Below are 18,351 nucleotides of genomic sequence, written 5' to 3' on the forward strand. Positions count from 1 at the left end.
TCCTCAAATCTTGTTACGAGGCATTCTTTATAAACCTCACATGGGCATCAGATTCCTTGCTTATACTGAGAACTTTATGCTTAGTCATTTCTATGACACAATTAGAATAGAAGTCTTTGTTCCCAGCTGTATCCACCATATCTAGGAAGTGCTGAGCACACTCCATAAATATGTGCTGTATGAATAAATAAATGGACTACAAAGATTGGCATGGTTCCCCTATTTCTCACAAGTCCTGCCATAAATATCACATGCATTGTCCTGAATAAAAAAGCATCATTAAAATTACTGAAATGTATTCCATGACTTCTATTTTGGCTCAGTTCTTAAAGTGACATACTAGCTATACTTCAAACATCATTTTAATTAATATTAATTAATCTTATGGATTCCGAAAAGGAAAGCCTATAGATCCTCTCAGATGCCTCAGTAATGTGACATTATGTACACTTCCTAAGTTTCAGTTTCAATGTTAGGATATTTTTAGAATTGTAAAAACAGTCTTGAAGGTAATATTAATAGTTGCCTGAAACATAAAATTTTAACAATGATTCTCTCTTAATCTAATAGTTGAGGGGTCAAAATATTCCTAATCATCAGTCGCTTGAGCTCATTCATGGAGCTTGGTGGTGAAATGAGATTTCCTAGCAGCAGAACTCCCAAATGTCATTATCCTACCAATTTGTCATTGCTTGTTATAAATGAAAACAGCACTTCCCCTGTTAACAGGGTGACTATGTCAGATAGTAATTATAACCTTAAGTGACAAAAACATATTCACTCAACATGCACTAATGAACGCTGATGATGGACTGAACTTCTGGAAATGTCGCATTACATCAGAATCACTTACACGATTGTCTTTTGACAAATGCCATATGGCCAGTTCTGCCATTAGGTAGGTCAGAAAATTGCAACAATGGATTATTGAGGTTAATCCGCTGTTGGCCTGGAGACCAAGGCCGAGAGAAATGGAAGTACACACCCAGGGAAACCTACTAACCCATTTTACTCAGAAAACAAAAACACTAACCTGCCTCTTCAGTTCTTACTTTTTCTGAGGGTAAACTGGGTTCTCCACCTCCGATTTTGTTACTGGCTACAACCCGAAATTCGTATTCCACCCATGGATTTAACTCGACTACAGTAGCTGTGTGTGTTTTCCCATCAATGACCTCAGGCACTAAAAAGGAATATATCAGAGAAGTAACAGTCTGCAGGTCTTAGCACTGACTTAAAATCCATTTATATGTACCGATGGCATTTGACTCTCCCCCTTTACCTGTTGTGGCAGTCTGCCAACCCACGGAGAAAGGTGTCCTCGCCTGGACAGAATAGGATATAACTGGGCTATGGTTATCTGTACCTTCTTTCCAAGAGAGTTGGGCTGTGGTATCTGTAATTTCATCCACCTTCACATTTTCTGGTGGTCCAGGTGAACCTAAGGAAGGCAAAAATGCAAATGGTGGGCAGCAATTCCATAAATATCATCTTCTACCCAAGTGAAGAATGTCACATGATTACTGTAATACTGACAACTGATCCTAATTTCAAGAAAACTTAGGGAAAAAGGGCATTTCCCTAGCAATAAAACGACTACATTTTCTTTTTGACATTTCTGCTGTCAGATATTCAATCTGGATGAGAGTCAGTAATTTCAAAATCATAGTATTTTAGGGTTGCAAATGATGCCCACTTTTTGAGGATTTCTACACCCTTCCAAATACAACATCGTTTAGTTTTGGCATGATGCCTTTTCCTTTAATCTACCGGTACCACTCTGTAGTTCCCAGTTTGCCTTCTAGAACTGTTTTAGTCTATCACGCCCTCTGGTCATTTTTTAGCTCAGTAGTAAATCAGTACCTTGGACAGTGACTCAGATTGGCAAATTCTCTCAGGCATTCTGGATGATCCTGGTTTTTTGGAAGTTGTCATACACACACTATCACTATTCTCTTTCATATTAAACACTATCGCTGCATTAATGACATGCTCAAAAACACATCAGCTTGGCAGCAGCTGTGAAATACTTATTACAGTGAGAGCTATTCGAAGGGCAGAGTTGAGATATTTATTTTGTTGAATCAGCTCCCATTCTTATCATCATAGTCTCTGGTCTGTTTGGAGGGGGGGATCAAATCAATAACATAACTCACATGCTCATATGCGGCCTGACGGTTTTTCTTCCAGTAAGGAATGATCAGTGAAGATGTAAGATTATTAAAAAACAAAAAACAAAACAAAACAAAAAACCACTGAGGCATTAATGTCTACCTCTTACGATGAGGTCGGCAGCAGATGAAACACTGTCCACCCCTGTCTGCACCATACACACATATTTTCCACTGTGTTTCAGCTGAATGTTTCTGATCATTAAATCGCCAGATGAACTCTGTTGGAAAAAACAGGTAATGAGAACACTGTCATTTTGAAAAAGGAAGAATATTGAAGGCTTGTAGCCAACACCATTGGGATGAAACCCATATTTAGAGAGACCAAGGAGGTTCACGACTGTAGATTGCTACAGTGGAATGTATGGAAATAAAAACAAGTTAAAAACCATACGTGGTAGCACACATAGATTGCTGCAGCTAAATGAACGACAAGCTTTCCCCTGGGCATTTATGGCTTCAAAAATAAATAAGGGCAGAGCTTATGGTCTCAGAGTCTATTTACTTCCACTAGGGTGACAGTTCTTTTTATATCCACTGCTCAGCACTGGCTCAACTCTTCTCTCTGGTACCAAGCTGTACGCAATTATCTGCCTGAGAAGAGGAGGGAAGCATTTAGGTATCTGGTGGGAGATAAATATACAGGACAAGAGGATTACCATGGTTGAAACACTTTTCTGAACACATTGGTGCTTAAAAAGTCTAAAGCTGTTTAATTCTTTCACTGCAGAATTTAGGAACAGTCAGTATGAACCCCTCAATAAGAAGAAATTACAACACTTTAAACCCTAAAAATAACAGCTGTCCATAAAGACAATTGCTGGCATCCTCTAGCATCAATTAATGGAGCAAATGTATTTCTAAAAGCTCAACTTCAAATGGTCCACATTTTAAAAGAATATAAAATCATGTTCATAAAATTATTTACTGCAGGCCAGTTCCACGCATTAGTAAAAATATGGATGAAAATAAAATGATTTGGAAAGCAAAGCTCTTTGAAAATGATCACTGACTGAAACATCTCTAAATGGTACACAAGAGGAAGCAACAGTGTTTATCTTATTAATTAAAAGGATAGCTTTATTCTTGGGTTTTCCTAGTATTTTTTGAAAGATGGATTCTACTATCCGGCTTTTAGGTAATTTCCTAAGATCTCCTACAGGGTAATTCCTTAAATATTGCTTCCTAGGCTTTGGATTCTGAATGGGCTATATATTCTCTGTTGGTCAGATTGTGTGTATTTGCCTGAATGTCTTGAGTACTGGGAGAAAGCAGATGGGAGGTGATTGATGGCTGTAATTAAATGATAATCCAAAAACTGTTAAGTTTGCACATTTTACTTTCATCAAGTTGAACTTTTTTCTTTCCCTCCCTCTCTTTTCTCCTCAGGGTTATTTAGGAATTTATCCCTAGGACAAAACTTTCAATGCTTGCTGACCTTTAGAAACTCTTCCGGTTTTATGAGTTCCATATACTCACAGGAGGTTGATTATCATTTCTATAGAAATCTCTTATTTTCAGGGAAGTAAGAACTGTTACTATTAAATTCCATCAAGGCATTGGGTGAGTTATTATTCTTCCCTAGGTTTATTTGCTTATTTTGAAAGCAGTTCGGTAAAAGAAAATTGGAACTGGACTTTCTTTATGTCCTTAGACACATAAATACATCTTTTAGGCACATTGGCTGGTTATGTTTGTTGAAAGAATAAGGAAGAGACAGATACTGGATGTGTTCTTTCTTTTCACTTATGGTATGGGTGGGTGAAGAGCGGAAAAAACTTAGCTCGTATCAAAACCAAACCACCTTCCTGAAGAAATGTAGTTAGGCTCACCATCAGGAGAAATATAATTTTTAATTATCTATCTACAATGTAGAGTGGAAGAAGGAAGCAATTAAGTAAGACATGTAGACAGTAGGAACCACTGATTTTTTTTCAGCACTAACATGAAGTTGAGTAGATTAATACATAAATGGAAAATAAAATTTAGCAAAATTTAGAAAGGATGCTCTCTTTAATTTCTGTCTCTTTCAATAAAGCATATTTGTATTGTTCCTCTTCAAATGCTTCTTCTTTCTTACTGTATCTATTCTTTTAATGGATCAGTATACAGAGTTAAGATTCACCTTAACAAAAGTTCATTGAGTGCTTGCCATGTTAGGTTCATTCCAGGATAGAGAAGTATCTAATATATGGTCTCTGCCCTCTAGAATGTAAGTAAACCCAAGTCAGGGTAACAGATATATACATGTGAAGCAACTTATTTTTTATAAGTTTAGAAAGCTTATTTAATGAAGGTTAAATAAATTTGCATGGCACAGACCATTTGTAGATAACTTCAGAATAAATGAGACAATTTCAAGTCCTGCTGAGGATGTGGAGCAACTGGAACTTGTTATACTAACAGGAGTATAGATTAGTGGGACCATTCTGGAAAACTACTTAGAAGTATCCACTAAGGCAGGACATATGCATAATCTATGACCCAGCAATTCCATTCCTAATTATACACCCTACAGAGATGTATGTATATGCTCACCAAAGACATTTACAAGAGTATTTGTAGAAGCGCTACCCATAATAGCTAAAAAAGAGAAACAAGCTAATCACCGTCACAACGAAGTAGATGAATTACTGGAACACTCATTTAAGGAAATATTATTAGACCATGCAAATGAGCTAACAGTAACTATAGGTCAACATGGCTGCCTCAAATTCAAAGACATAAACTGGATAGCAAAGAGCACATTACAGTAATCTATTGTATCACAAGCATGGATTATAGTTGCCTTTCAAAGGATGGGTAGTACTATGATGAAGCACCATGAGGACTTCTGGGATAAAGTTCATATTGTTTCCTGATTTCGGTGCTGGATACTTGAGTGTGTTCAATTTGTAAATATTCATTGAGTCATACACTTATGATCTGTGCAACTTTTTGGTAGAATATAATGGTTCTTAAAATGCAGTTATTATTACAAACAGCTATCTGTTTAAATGTTCCACATTAAATAGGACCACAAGCTGGTATTATAATCAAATAACATGATTATAATTCTAAACTCCAAATTCTTTCACATGAATGAAACATTTACTACTAATAATTTAAGTAATTATGCTATTAATTAGAATATCCTATTTCTTATCAAGATGTAACTGAATATTTCAGACATTAAAAAAAAAGATAAAAAAGGAAAGGAATTCCCAAGGAAAGTTTCACTTATATCAAACCAGTTCCCGTCCCCATCAATTTTTCATTGTTAACGGTTACAGTATAGTTAATTGCTGATTAACTGTGATAAAGGCGAGAGAAGAGGGGTATCAGAAAAACACAAGTAAAATTAGTATACTGTAACTCAATAAAGCTGAAAAAATTTGTCAAAATGTGGTAAAGCAGTAATCAATAGATTATTTCTCAACAGGTTTATCAATAAAATTGCATCCATTATTTATATTTAATTCAAATAAAACATTTTTAGGAACACTATTAATTCTTCGAATAACAAATAGGTTGTAGTTTGTTATCTATTAATTCAATTTGTTAGTATTTCTTTGTATTGTTTTCCTAAACTCTCTTCCTCCCCCCCGCCCCCTTCCTTCAAATACAGGGGATCAGAACTGGGCAGAGGCAGAGTCAAAGCATTTTTTTTTTTTGACATCTCTCATCCCTATTTACCTTAAACTCTCCCTCTCAAAGGACAACAGTGCAATTTCCAGTCTTTCCCTTTTCAATGCCGCTGATCAGAGATTTACTCAGAAATGGAGATTTTAGTAGTGGGACAGGCCTATTCTGATGGCTTACACAGGAGTTTAAGAAGCAGGAGACATTTCCCTAAGCTACATGAATTTCAGATCTTTCTGAAATGCCCTATCTTTTAAAAAATAAGATAATTCATTCAAAACTATCTATTAAGCATCCACCTGTACTTTAGTCTCTCGGGATACAATGGTGAAAAAAACAACAGTCCATATGTTCATAGAGTTTACAGTCGAAAGACAGTCATTAATCATACGACTACAACAAATCAATGTAAAATTATAATGTAATAATGCAAACTTAAAGTACATAGAGGAATCTATGATTTTCTGGAGTTATGGTGAATTGATAGTTGAGCTGAGATTTGCAACATGAATACAAGCTATCTAAAAAAAGAGGGTTATAAAAATGGTTTATATTAGGGCACTTAAACATACAAAGACCCTAAGGCAGGTGAGAACATAGTCTATTTGAGAGTATGAGGGGAGAGAGGATATCAAGCGTATAGTTAATCCACAAATTGCTCATTTGTCCCCAGAAAACTTAAACTTCATTGCAGATCATTTCAGGTTCATATTTACACCTTGATGACAATAAAATTTTGAGTTTTTTCTACTTAAAAAATTTTTAAAGCTTCGCTAGATTTACTTGATCATCCAATTATTTGTTCAGCTAATCATATAGATGTCTCCTAGAAAAAAACTCCATTTCCAGAACATGTTACAGGTATAAACAGTAAATGGATTTATAAGCCAAATCATCTTTGAAATAAATGCTAAGGGAAAATTCAGTGGGCATGTAATGAAATAGAAGAGCTTATTAACTTTTTCCCTATATTTTCTTAGATGATGATGCTAATAGAATTTCTGATGTAATTTAAAAACCGCTCTGCCCTGAAAAAAAAAAACAAAAACAACTAAACAGTACATGATGTGATAACCCATGCCAGGTGAAAATAAATAAGCAGATAGATCATTAATAATTATAGGTAGGCTGAAAGTACACTGTGCTATCTACCATATGCTAAAAATCAAGGGATAAAATAAACCTTAGAACTCAGGAAACCTCTTGAACGGTGCAAATGTAGCATAAACTTGCAGTATAACAAATTATCAGCAAAAACGAATTCCCTAGTAAGCACTCTCAATGTAAATGCTGCTGCTAGGCTGCCAAGAAGCATAATTTTCCAGTTTAAGGGGGGAAAAAAGCCTTTGATGGCTATTTGGAAGGTGAGGTTGAATAGGTGGTCCTCCTCCTTTTCGTCACTTTACACAGCCTGTTACTGCATGGATTCCAATATTAATCATTCATCCCATTGCTGGGTTGCCTTCCAAATCCTGACACGGCATGTAAATCATACGTCGGTGCCTTGAAAACAGTCAAACCTGCTGGTACCTGCTGGTACCTTCTGGAACCTGGGTGGTGTTTTCCTCCGTGAAGGTCCCTGAAGGAATTGCTGGTAGACATGTATTTCTGACCAACCAAATTAAAACTTGCCCCCCACCAACCCAAAACAGCTGCAGCAAGGTCACTATCCACTACAAATGCACACTGTTCATATAAGGAATAGGAATAATTAGCAGCCACGGAAACATGGAAAAAAGGTCCTAATACTAAACAGTCCTAGTTTTGTTGACTGACTAACAGCTTCATCTGAAATTGTCCAAAGCTTGCTTGTCTGAATGGGTGATATTTAAAGGCAGGTAATATGGAGTCTGTTAATATCAAAATTTGCTCAATATTCTTTGATACCAATAAACTGGAATAATTGTTCCATTATTGGATTGAGAGCCCCAGCTTGATCCATCAGAACTATTTTTGGAAGAGTGACACATAAAAAATGATAAAAAACTCAGTCAAAGGCACCTCAGGCATATTTCAGGTTGTGTCCAATACCCGTTTGCAGTAAAGGGATCAGCTTTTCTATTGCAACATCAAGTTCATTATTAACAACATGGCACATTTTTTTTTCTGGGTGGTGGTGTGTTGATGGAGTACCTAACTAAGCATTTGTAGCATCAGGATGCCTTGTCTTTGTTCTCACAGTTATTTTAACTCAGTGTTTTCTAGTGACTTCATTCACTAGAGTTATACCTCCACAGTTGTGTTTTGCCGTATCTTAGTACAAAGGCTCTTTACTTATTTTTTTCTTAAAATTATAAACTTTCTTAGACTTCTATTTATCTGGAAATTGATATGGAAAATGTATGTCTTCATCTTAAATGGAAAACCGCTGACCAAAATAATAGTTACCTGCCAAAATGAAAACAATGAGTAGAAAACAGTGCAAAGGAACACTGTCCAAAATAATGTAAATGGACATTAGCTGGACAAGTTCAAAGTCTCTGAGACTGAGACCTTTGCTCTCTTAGTTAAAAGGGGAGATTAGCTACTATTAGAGAACCATTAGTGACAAACCGAACATCATATTGAACCATTCTCCTTGATTTAACCTAAATGATTGAAACAAAACTAAAAATAGAATAGATCTCTCATTCTACCTTATTTAGTATTGCCTATGGGTAGGTGGTCTGTGCTTTGCAAAACATGGGGCTACCCAGTTCACTACACCCAGCAGTTCTCAGTGTTGGCTGGACAATAAATTCACATGAAGAGTCTTAAAAAAAATACCGGAAATGCCTAGGCCACATCCCAGAACAATTAAATCAGAATGGACTAGGGAATGGAGACACTCTACCTGATTCTAAGGAGTAGTCAGGGTCAACAACTGTGATACCTCCTGAGATAGTCCATTCTTCATCTTTACTTGTTTTATAAATGAAAGGCTCTAAATAATCACTCACATCTTTTCCTAATTCTAAAATTCTGCAACTAGTAACTGCATAAGAAAATCATTAAGTTAGGCTGTTTACTGATGGGCTCATAAGCCGAGAAGAGCAATCCTATACATATTTTAATCATACAGCACAGGTGAGAAAGCCAGTATTTGAAACAGGTACTGCAGGTCAATCACAAAGCACATTTCTGTGTAATTAGACTGCCTTGGTATGTTCACCATAATTAAAAAACAAAAAACAAAAAACAAAACCCAACAGACACTGAGATAATTCAACATGCTGATAAATTTCTATAGATTCATATAGAAACTTACTGTTCGTCAACATGAATTACTCTAGGATTTCTCTGGATTTACGGGAAAATTCTGACACAGAATGAAAGTATTTCAAGTCATGAGAGACTATCCTGAGTAACAATTTAACTCATGGATCAGATCTCTCTCTCTTTTTAAATCCTTATATTACAAGCTTAAAATTTAGTAAGAGGAGATTTGTCCCTTATAGAATGAAAAGACTAGTATATAAGAATAGGAATCCACTCACACACAGGAATAAAAAGTCATTGTTTCATGGAAACTTGACCAAGCTGTGCCAAATGTCTTATGTTTACTTGTAGTTCCAATTACTATTGCTATGTAATAAATTACCCAAAAGTTAGGGGCTCAAAATAACAATGATCATTTATTCTACTCTGGATTGTGTGATTTGAGCAGAGATCAGTGTGGAAAGTTCATCTCTGTTATAAATCTCATCAGGTGGGGTGGCTGACAGGGGACTGGAAAGCCCATTTACATGACTGGTAAGTTGAGGTGGGCTGCTGGCTGGGAATTCAGCCATACCTGTGGGCTGGGGACTTTAGTTCCTCTTGAGGTAGACCTCTCCACAGTGTGCTTGGGCTTCCTCATATTATGGTGGCTGGATTCCAAGAGAAATTGTGCTGATGGAACAAGATAGAAATGCATGCATTTTTACGAACTAGCCTTAGCAATCACATAGCATCACTCCTGCTGTTTTTTATTGCTCAAGGCAGTCATAAAGGACTAGGTTTCAAGGTGGGAGGCATAGATTTCACCACTCAGTGAGGAGGAGTGTCAAAGTCATTCTGAAAGAAGAGCATGTTGAATAGGGATGTTGTTATAGCTATCTTTGCAAACACGGTTGGCTACACTCCTCCAGAAATCTCTGTACCTACAATACTGCCTCTTTTTTGGGCAGCTGACCTATATGCATTATATATAAAATGGTTCCTTCAAACTCTGCCTTTTCCTTGGGTTCCTCCCATCAGGAGATCTGAGGGAAAGAGAACAGTGAGTTTGGGGTATTTGTTCACTAAAATTTATTCTTGCAAGGTTGTTTTCAGTGGCTATACCCAGGACCCAAAATAGGTTAAAAACAACAACAACAACAACAACAACAACAACAACAACCCTTGCCTGGACACCCTTCCTTTCATGTCAGTAGCCTCTGTGAGTCAGAAAAAGGACTCCTAAGCAGTCAGAGAGAATAAAATTATACCTTCTTCCAGAAGAAGTGCTCTGAAAGAAATCTCACTGTGTTTATTACAATAGCAGACCCAAAGTATTCCATCAGTTTTCCTGATACTTCAGAAGTGTAGGTTTTCATCTCAAAGTCTTACTGAAGAAGATTAAGAAAAAAGACTAGGTTTAATGTCAAATATGACTATTGTTAGACTATTTTTTCTGTAAAGAATATGATCTAAAATTTTAGAGTCAGTATAAGAAAAACTGTAAAAAATCAGTGTTTACTGTAATTAAAAATAATACCTAAAATTTCTGATTTTTGTCTAAAAATTTAAACTGCCCCAAAGGAACCATTTATTCTTTACTTTCTTATTTAGGTTCAGATCAATTAAATGGTATAATTAAATATTATGTCTTACAAAACAGAATGATTTTCTTTCTGAAATTGACATAAAATCTAAGCCAACATGAACAATTACAACTCAATAATAAAAAGGCAAATTACCCAATTAAAAATGGACCAGTCACCCTGACTTCTGGTTTTCAGGCAGTGTATGAGCAGCTTAACGTTATAATCTGTTTTAAAAGCAAGTAAAAAGTTGACTGAAAAATCAACAACTCATCTTAGATCTGGCATGAAATGAGATCATAGAGAAAATCACTGCTTCCCAAACTGGAAAAAAACAACAGGTAAATACAGAGAATCCTAATTTACTGGAGTAGAAACCTCCTACTTGCTCAGGAGCCAGTAGTGGGGGTAAAGAAACCTGAGCTGTAATTGATGAATTGCTGGAGGGTCAGTGTGGACAAGCCTGAGAGCTATAACTCCAGGGAACCCAATCGCAGGGGGTTCCCCACACTTCTGTGAGTTGTTCCTCCAGGAGCTCTTCAAGGTCCTCACAGTGAATACTGGAGAAAAATCCCCCCCCGTGTTTCTGGCAGGGGAAGAGAACAGGAACCATTTACTATGTTAAAATAAGCCAAAGCATTCTGTTCTTAACAAGGCTTGCTTTCAGGAGAAACTATTTTACCAGAGCCTAACCTGCTGGGGTTTCTATCAGAGACAAATACCTCTTCTGGGGGGATAGAAATACCCAAATCCAGCTCCCTCTCGCCTTCAACATGGGGAACAGAAACAGACAACTTCAAGCCCTCTGGACATCTCATCAAATGGGGGAGGGGAAGAAACCCGGGTGAAGTTCACAGTCCAGGAGAACAGGCTCACCAAAAGAATGAAACCTAATCAGGATTATGGAATGCTTTCCCTCCCCCCACACCTTACACTACATTAGTAGTGGCCAATTTACTGCTGTTCTTTTCTCCTAGTGCACCATCTGCCTTTCAACAAAAAATGACAAGGCACATCAAAAGGCAAAAAAACACAGTTTGAAGAGACATAATAAGCATCAGAATAGGCACCAAGTATGGCAGGAATGTTGGAATTGTCAGACCAAGAATTCAAAAGAACTACAATTAATATGCTAAGGGATTTAATGGAAAAAGCAAGCAATATGCAAAATAGATGGACAATGAAAACAGAGAAAGGGAAATTCTAAGAAACAATAAAAAAGAAATGCTAGAGATAAAAAACACTGTGACAGAAATGAAAAATGGTTTTGATGGGATCATTAATAGACTAGACATGGTTGAGAACACAATCTCTGAGCTTGAGGATATGAAAATCAAAGATTCTAATACTGAAAATAAAGGAGAAAAAGGCTGAAAAAAATAGTAAAATATTCCAGAACTGTAGGATAACTACAAAAGGCATAATGTACACTTAATGGGGATATCAGAAGGAAAAAAGAAGAGAAAGGGAAAAGAAGTCATATTTGAAGCAAAAATGACTTAGAATTTCCCCAAATTAATGTTAGATACCAAACCACAGATCCAATAGCTCACAGATAATCAAGCAGGATAAATGCTATAAAAATTACACGTAGGCATATTCAAACCTCAAAAGAAATCAAAGAGAATCTTGAAAGAAGCCCAAGAAAAAAACACTTTACCTATAGAGGAAGGAAAATAAGAGTTACATCCAATGTCTCCTCAGAAACGAAGCAAGCAAGAAAACATATGGAATGAAATATTTAGTGTTGAGAGAAGAAACCCACCAACGTAGAATTCAGTACCCTGAAAAGTAAAAGGAAAAATATACACTTTCTCAGGCAATAAAAAATATTAAGGAAATTTGTTGCCAGTAACCTGCCTTACAAGACATGTTAAAAGAAGTCCTGCATAGGGAAGGAAAATGATAGAGGTGAGGAACTTAGATTTTCAGGAAGAAAGGAAGAGCATCAGAGAATAAATAAGTAAATGTGAAATAAAAACTTTTATTCTGCTTATTCTTAATAGACCAACAGTTAACAGTTTGTTCAAAATACTGTCATCAAAGCAAATTTGATTTTATATATACATTTAGATATATGTATACATGAAATGAAAGACAGAAATGATAGAAGGGATAGGAGGAAAGAATTAGGAATATTTTGTTATTATAAGGTACCTGCACTACCAGTGAAGCTGTACACAGTTATTTGAAAGTTGAACTGGATTGGTTGTAAATACATATTGCACTCTAGGATAGCTACTTAAAAGATAGTATAATTGTATATACTAAGAAGGGAGAGAGAGTGGAGTCATATAAAATGCTCAATTAAAACAACAAAAGGCAGAGAAAATGTGGAAGGTAAAAACAGAAACAAAGAACAAGGGCAACAAATAGAAAGCAGAAGAAATATGATAGATATTAATCCAACTATATTAATAATCTCTTTAAATGTCAATGGTCTAAATATACCAAGTAAAAGATGGAGATTGTCAGAGTGAATTAAAAAACAAGAACCAACTTAATCTTGTCTATAAGAAACCCACTTAAATATAAAGACATATATAGATTCAAAGTAAATGGGTGGAAAAAAAATATACCATGCTAACACTAATAATAAAAAGAGTGGGAGTAGCTATATAAATTTTTTTAAGATTTATTTATTTGAGAGAGAGTGAGAGAAAGAACATGAGTGGGGGAAGGAGCAGAGGGAAATGAGGAGAGGGAATCCTCAAGCAGACTCCCTGCTGAGTGGGATTCCAGGACCCCAAGATCATGACCTGAGCTGAAATCAAGAGTTGGCTGCTTAACTGACTGAGCTGCCTAGGCACCGTGGTAGCAGCTATATTAATTTCAAACAGAGTTGACTTTAAAATAAGAAAAGTTACCAAAGACAAAGAAAGGCATTACCTAATGATAAAGTGGCCAATATTCCAAGACATAACAACGATTAATGTATATATACCTAACAACAAGGAACCAGAATACATAAAGGAAAAAACAGATAAAATTTTAAGGAGAAATAGATGAATCTGCTATTATAGCTGAAGAACTTAAAACCCATCTATCAAAATGGACAGATCCAGTAAGTATAAATACAGTAAGAACATAGTTGAACTGAATAGCACTATCAATCAACTGGATACAATTGATATCTATAGACTCCTTCATTCAACAACAGCAGATTATACATTCTATTCAAGCTCACATAAAACATTTACCAAGAAAGACCACACTATGGGCCATAAAATACACCTTAACGAATCTGAAGGGAAAGATATCCTACAATGTCTGCTCTCAGACCACAATGGAATTAAACTAGAAATTGGTACAGAAAGATAGATGAAGATAGCTGGAAAATCCCCAAATACTTGATATTAAACAGCATACTTCTAAATAACACATAGGTCAAAGAAAACATCTCACAAGAAACTTAGAAATATTTTGAACTAAATATAAATGAAAATACAATTTATCAAAATTTGTGGGATATAGAGACAGCAATGCTTAGAGGGAAATTTCCAGCACTGAACGCATGTATTAGAAAGGAAGAAAGATAGAAAATCAAAATCTAAGTTTCCATCTTAAGGAACTATTTAAAAAAGAGAGACAAATCAAAAGTAAGCAGATGAAATGAGATAATAAGATTAGAAATCAATGAAATTTGAAACAGGAAATCAATAGAGAAAAATCAATGAAACCAGAAACTGATTTTTTGAAAAGATCAATAAAATTGATCAACCTCTGGTCACGCTAATTAAGAAAAGAAAGATAAAACACAAATTACAAAATGAAAGGAGAGGTACCACTATGGATTCTATAACATTAAAGGGCTAGCAAAGGGATACCACGAATAATTCTGTGTCCACCAATATGATTACCTAGGTGAAATGGGCCAAATCTCTGAAAGTCATATTCTGCCAAAACACATATAAGAAGAACTATACTATTAAAGAAATTTAATTAATAATTAATAACTCTCCCAAATAGAAAGTAAAAGACCCAGATGGGTTCACTGGCAAATTCTACCAAACATTTAAGGAAGAAATTATACCAATAAAAGCTAAGGGAGGGTGCCTGGGTGGCTCAGTCGTTAAGCGTCTGCCTTCCGCTCAGGTCATGATCCCAGGGTCCTGGGATGGAGCCCCACATCGGGCTCTCTGCTCAGCGGGAAGCCTGCTTCTCCCTCTCCCACTCCCCCTGCTTGTGTTTGCTCTCGCTGTCTCTCTCTCTGTCAAATAAATAAATAAAATATTAAAAAAAAAAAAAAGCTAAGGGAATATGTCCCAGCTCATTTTATGAGGCCAGCATTACCCTAATTATACTGAAATCAGATGAAGACATTGCAAGAAAACTATAGACTAGTATCTCTCTTGAACATAGACATAAAAATCTACAACAAAGTATTAGCAAATCAATTCCAATAATGTATAAAAATTTATACAACACAACCAAGTGGGGTTTATCCCAGTTATGTAGGGCTGGTTCAATATTTGAAAATCATTTAATGTAATCCATTATATGAAAAATCTAATAAAGAAAAATCTTTGGAAAAATGTCTATTCATGTCTTCTGCCCATTTTTAATTGGGTTATTCACTTTTTGGGTGTTGAGATTTATAAGTTCTTTATATATTTTGGAATCTAAGCTTTTATTGGATATGTCTTTTGCAAATATCTTCTCCCATCCCATAAGTTGCCTTTTAATTTTGCTGACTTTTTTCCTTCACTGTGCAGAAGTTTTTTATTAGAGCACAAACTAATGGTTACCAGCAGGGAGGATGATGGAGGGATGGGTTAGATAGGTGACAGGGATTAAGGAGGGCACTTGTGATGAGAACTGGATGATGTATGGAAGTGCTGAATCACTATATTGTACACCTAAAACTAATGTTAACTAACTGGAATTTAAATAAAAACTTAAAAAAAAAAAAAAAGAAGGACCATAACATCACTTTTGCCATATTCAACTGGTGACACAAACCAGCTTTGGTACAGTAGGGATAAAAAAAAAAAAAGAAAAAAAATCACATGATCATATCAATAGATGCAGAAAAAGCATTTGACAAGAAAGAAAGAAAGAAAGAAAGAAAGAAAGAAAGAAAGAAAGAAAGAAAGAAAGAAAGAAAGAAAGAAAGAAAAAGAAAGAAAGAGAAAGAAAGAAAGGCCTATTCATGATGAGAACTCTCAGCAAACAAAGAATGGGGGAAATTCCTCAACTTGATAGAAAACATCTACAAAATAACTACAATTAACATCATAATTAATGGTCAGAAACTTAAAGATTTCCTGCTAACATCAAGAACAAGGCAAGGATATTCCTTTTCATCACTATTCTTAACACTACTAGAAATCCTAGTAATTCAATAAGACCAAAAAAAAAAAAAAAAAAAAAGGAAATAAAGGGTATACAGATTGGGAAGAAAGAGATAAAACCACCTTTTTTCTCAGATGATATTATTATCTATGTAGAAAATCTGAAAGAATCAACAAAACAAAATGCCTGGAAGTAATAAGCAATTACAGTAATGTTGTAGGATACAAGGTTAATATAGAAAAGTCAACTTCTCCCCTATATAACAGTAATGAACAAGTTAATTTGAAATTAAAACACATTACTATTTGTACAGCATTCAAAAAATGAAATATTTAGATATAAATCTAACAAAATACATATAAGAACTATATGAGGAAAACTATAAAAACTCTGATGAAAGACATCAAAAAAGAACTAAATAAATGGATAGATAGTCTATGTTCATGGATAGGAACATTCAATATTGTGAATGTCAGTTTTTCCCTGCTTGATGTATAGAATAAATGCAATCCCAATAAAAAAATCCCAGCAAATTAGTGTATGGATATTGACAAAGTGAATCTAAAGTTTACATGAAGAGACCGAAGACCCAGAATAGCCAATTCAATATTGAAGAATTAAATTGGAGGACTGACACTACCCAACTCAAGACTTACTAACAGTAGGGGTGGATTCAAGAGTGGAATCCCAGTATGCACTAAGATAACAACTGATGCCCCTTCCCCAGGGAAAAAAGTCATCTCCTAAGTGGAGTGATGCAATTTTATTGAAAGTTGTGGGGAAACAAGGTGAAATTCCCAGCAAAATCTTCCCAGAGTCTTCTTTAAATATCTGCACCTCCCCCAAAGTTTTACTCTCCATGACACATCCCCCAATTCTTTTATAACACACTCTCCAAAGAACAGTCATTTCAAAGTCTTCTCCATATCCCTCCTCAAATTCCCACAGCTTGTATATCCAGGAAAATCTATGAAAACTCTTAGGAAAATTTATGAAATTCAATCCAGGAAAATTTATGAAAACTCTTAGGAAAAGAAGAATATTGTTTTTTTGACTATGTGAACATGAAAACTTTTATGAATGATAATAAACAAAGTTAGCAGAAAAGTGACACACTGAAAGAAGATATTCCCAGTGAATTAAACTAAGATATAATCAATAGCTTGAACACATAAGGACATATTGTAAATCTGTAAAACAAAGTTCTGAATTCCAACAGGAGAAATGAATAAAGGATACAGATTTGCAATTTATGGAAGAAGTCTATGTCATAACGTAAGACAGGAAATGACCAGTACATACTCTGAGTTTATGTCTATGTGAAGAATTTTCTGCTGTGACCACAGGAAAACACTGTCTAATGGACACATGACATAGATGAGATGAAAATCTGATACATGAAAATGTCAATTTCACTGCTTTGTCTCTGACAAAAATAAAATACGTCTTTTTGGCTAATGGTTGTCTTGAAGCAGTTTGTGTTTTGTTTTTGTAATTTTTGAAAGTCATTCTCTATTGACAGATTTAAAAAATGTTTTTTGGGGGCACCTGGGTGGCTCAGTTGGTTAAGCCTCTGCCTTTGGCTCAGGTCATGATCCTGGGGTCCTGGAACTGAGCCCTGTGTAGGGCTCCCTGCTCACTGGGAAGTCTGCTTCTCCCTCTGCCCCTCCCCGTGCTTATGCTTGCTCTCTCTCTTTCTGAAATAAGTAAATAAAATCTTTAAAAAAATGTTTCTGAATATTCTTCTATATAATAATCCAGATAGGTGGACTTTTGTCAATTTTTCTAGCTAGAAATAAAAAGGTAATTTTTTTCTCTCTTTTTCCTGCAGAAGTAATCTTCCATTTCACAAAAGTAAGTATTAAGCCCCCAACTGTCTTGATTTGGGGGAGTCAGCTATAATTCTAAGTATTTCTTTAATATCTAAAATGTTAATAAGCAAATGGAGAGTTTCTCAATCTCATTATTGATCTGAGAAATGAGAAGTTGGTGATAATGAGATCACTTTTCAACCATCTGTTTGGCAAAAATGTTTTATAAAAATGAAGAGAAAAAAACAGGTGTGGGAAAAGATTTGGGGTAACAGGCATCCTCATGTTCTGCTGATAGGAACATAAATTGCTGCACCTTTCTTTTTTTTTTTAAGCTTTTTATTTTTTTTATTATGTTATGTTAATCACATACATTACATCATTAGTTTTTGATGTAGTGTTCCATGATTCATTGTTTGCATATAACACCCAGTGCTCCACTCAGTACATGCCCTCTTTAATACCCATCACCAGGCTAACCCATCCCCCCACCCCCGTCTCCTCTAGGACCCTCAGTTTGTTTCTCAGAGTCCCTAGTCTCTCATGGTTCGTCTCCCCCTCCAATTTCCCCCCCTTCATTTTCCCCTTCCTGCTATCTTCTTCTTCTTCTTTTTTTTTTTTTTTTAAACACATAATGTATTATTTGTTTCAGAGGTACTGGTCTGTGATTCAACAGTCTTACACAATTCA

At 35.5% G+C, this 18,351-nt stretch overlaps 1 protein-coding gene across 4 annotated transcripts in view; it reads right to left on the reverse strand.

The window, feature by feature from the left end:
• Positions 1-18,351, reverse strand: part of CNTN3 (contactin 3) — a 205,723-nt gene that overhangs the window by 35,464 nt on the left and 151,908 nt on the right. For 2 of the 4 annotated variants that reach the window (XM_081820935.1, XM_006730689.3), the window contains exons 12-14: positions 2,275-2,392; positions 1,283-1,441; positions 1,034-1,183 (exon numbers count right to left, since the gene is read on the reverse strand). In XM_081820935.1, the coding sequence (XP_081677061.1) occupies positions 1,034-1,183; positions 1,283-1,441; positions 2,275-2,392 (427 nt within the window). The remainder of the gene's footprint in view (positions 1-1,033; positions 1,184-1,282; positions 1,442-2,274; positions 2,393-18,351) is intronic. The other 2 variants (XM_081820955.1, XM_081820944.1) reach the window with 2 other exon arrangements.

The sequence above is a fragment of the Leptonychotes weddellii genome, chromosome 1 (genome assembly GCF_054177405.1).
Source record: "Leptonychotes weddellii isolate Sample4059 chromosome 1, ASM5417740v2, whole genome shotgun sequence".
Lineage (NCBI taxonomy): Eukaryota > Metazoa > Chordata > Mammalia > Carnivora > Phocidae > Leptonychotes > Leptonychotes weddellii.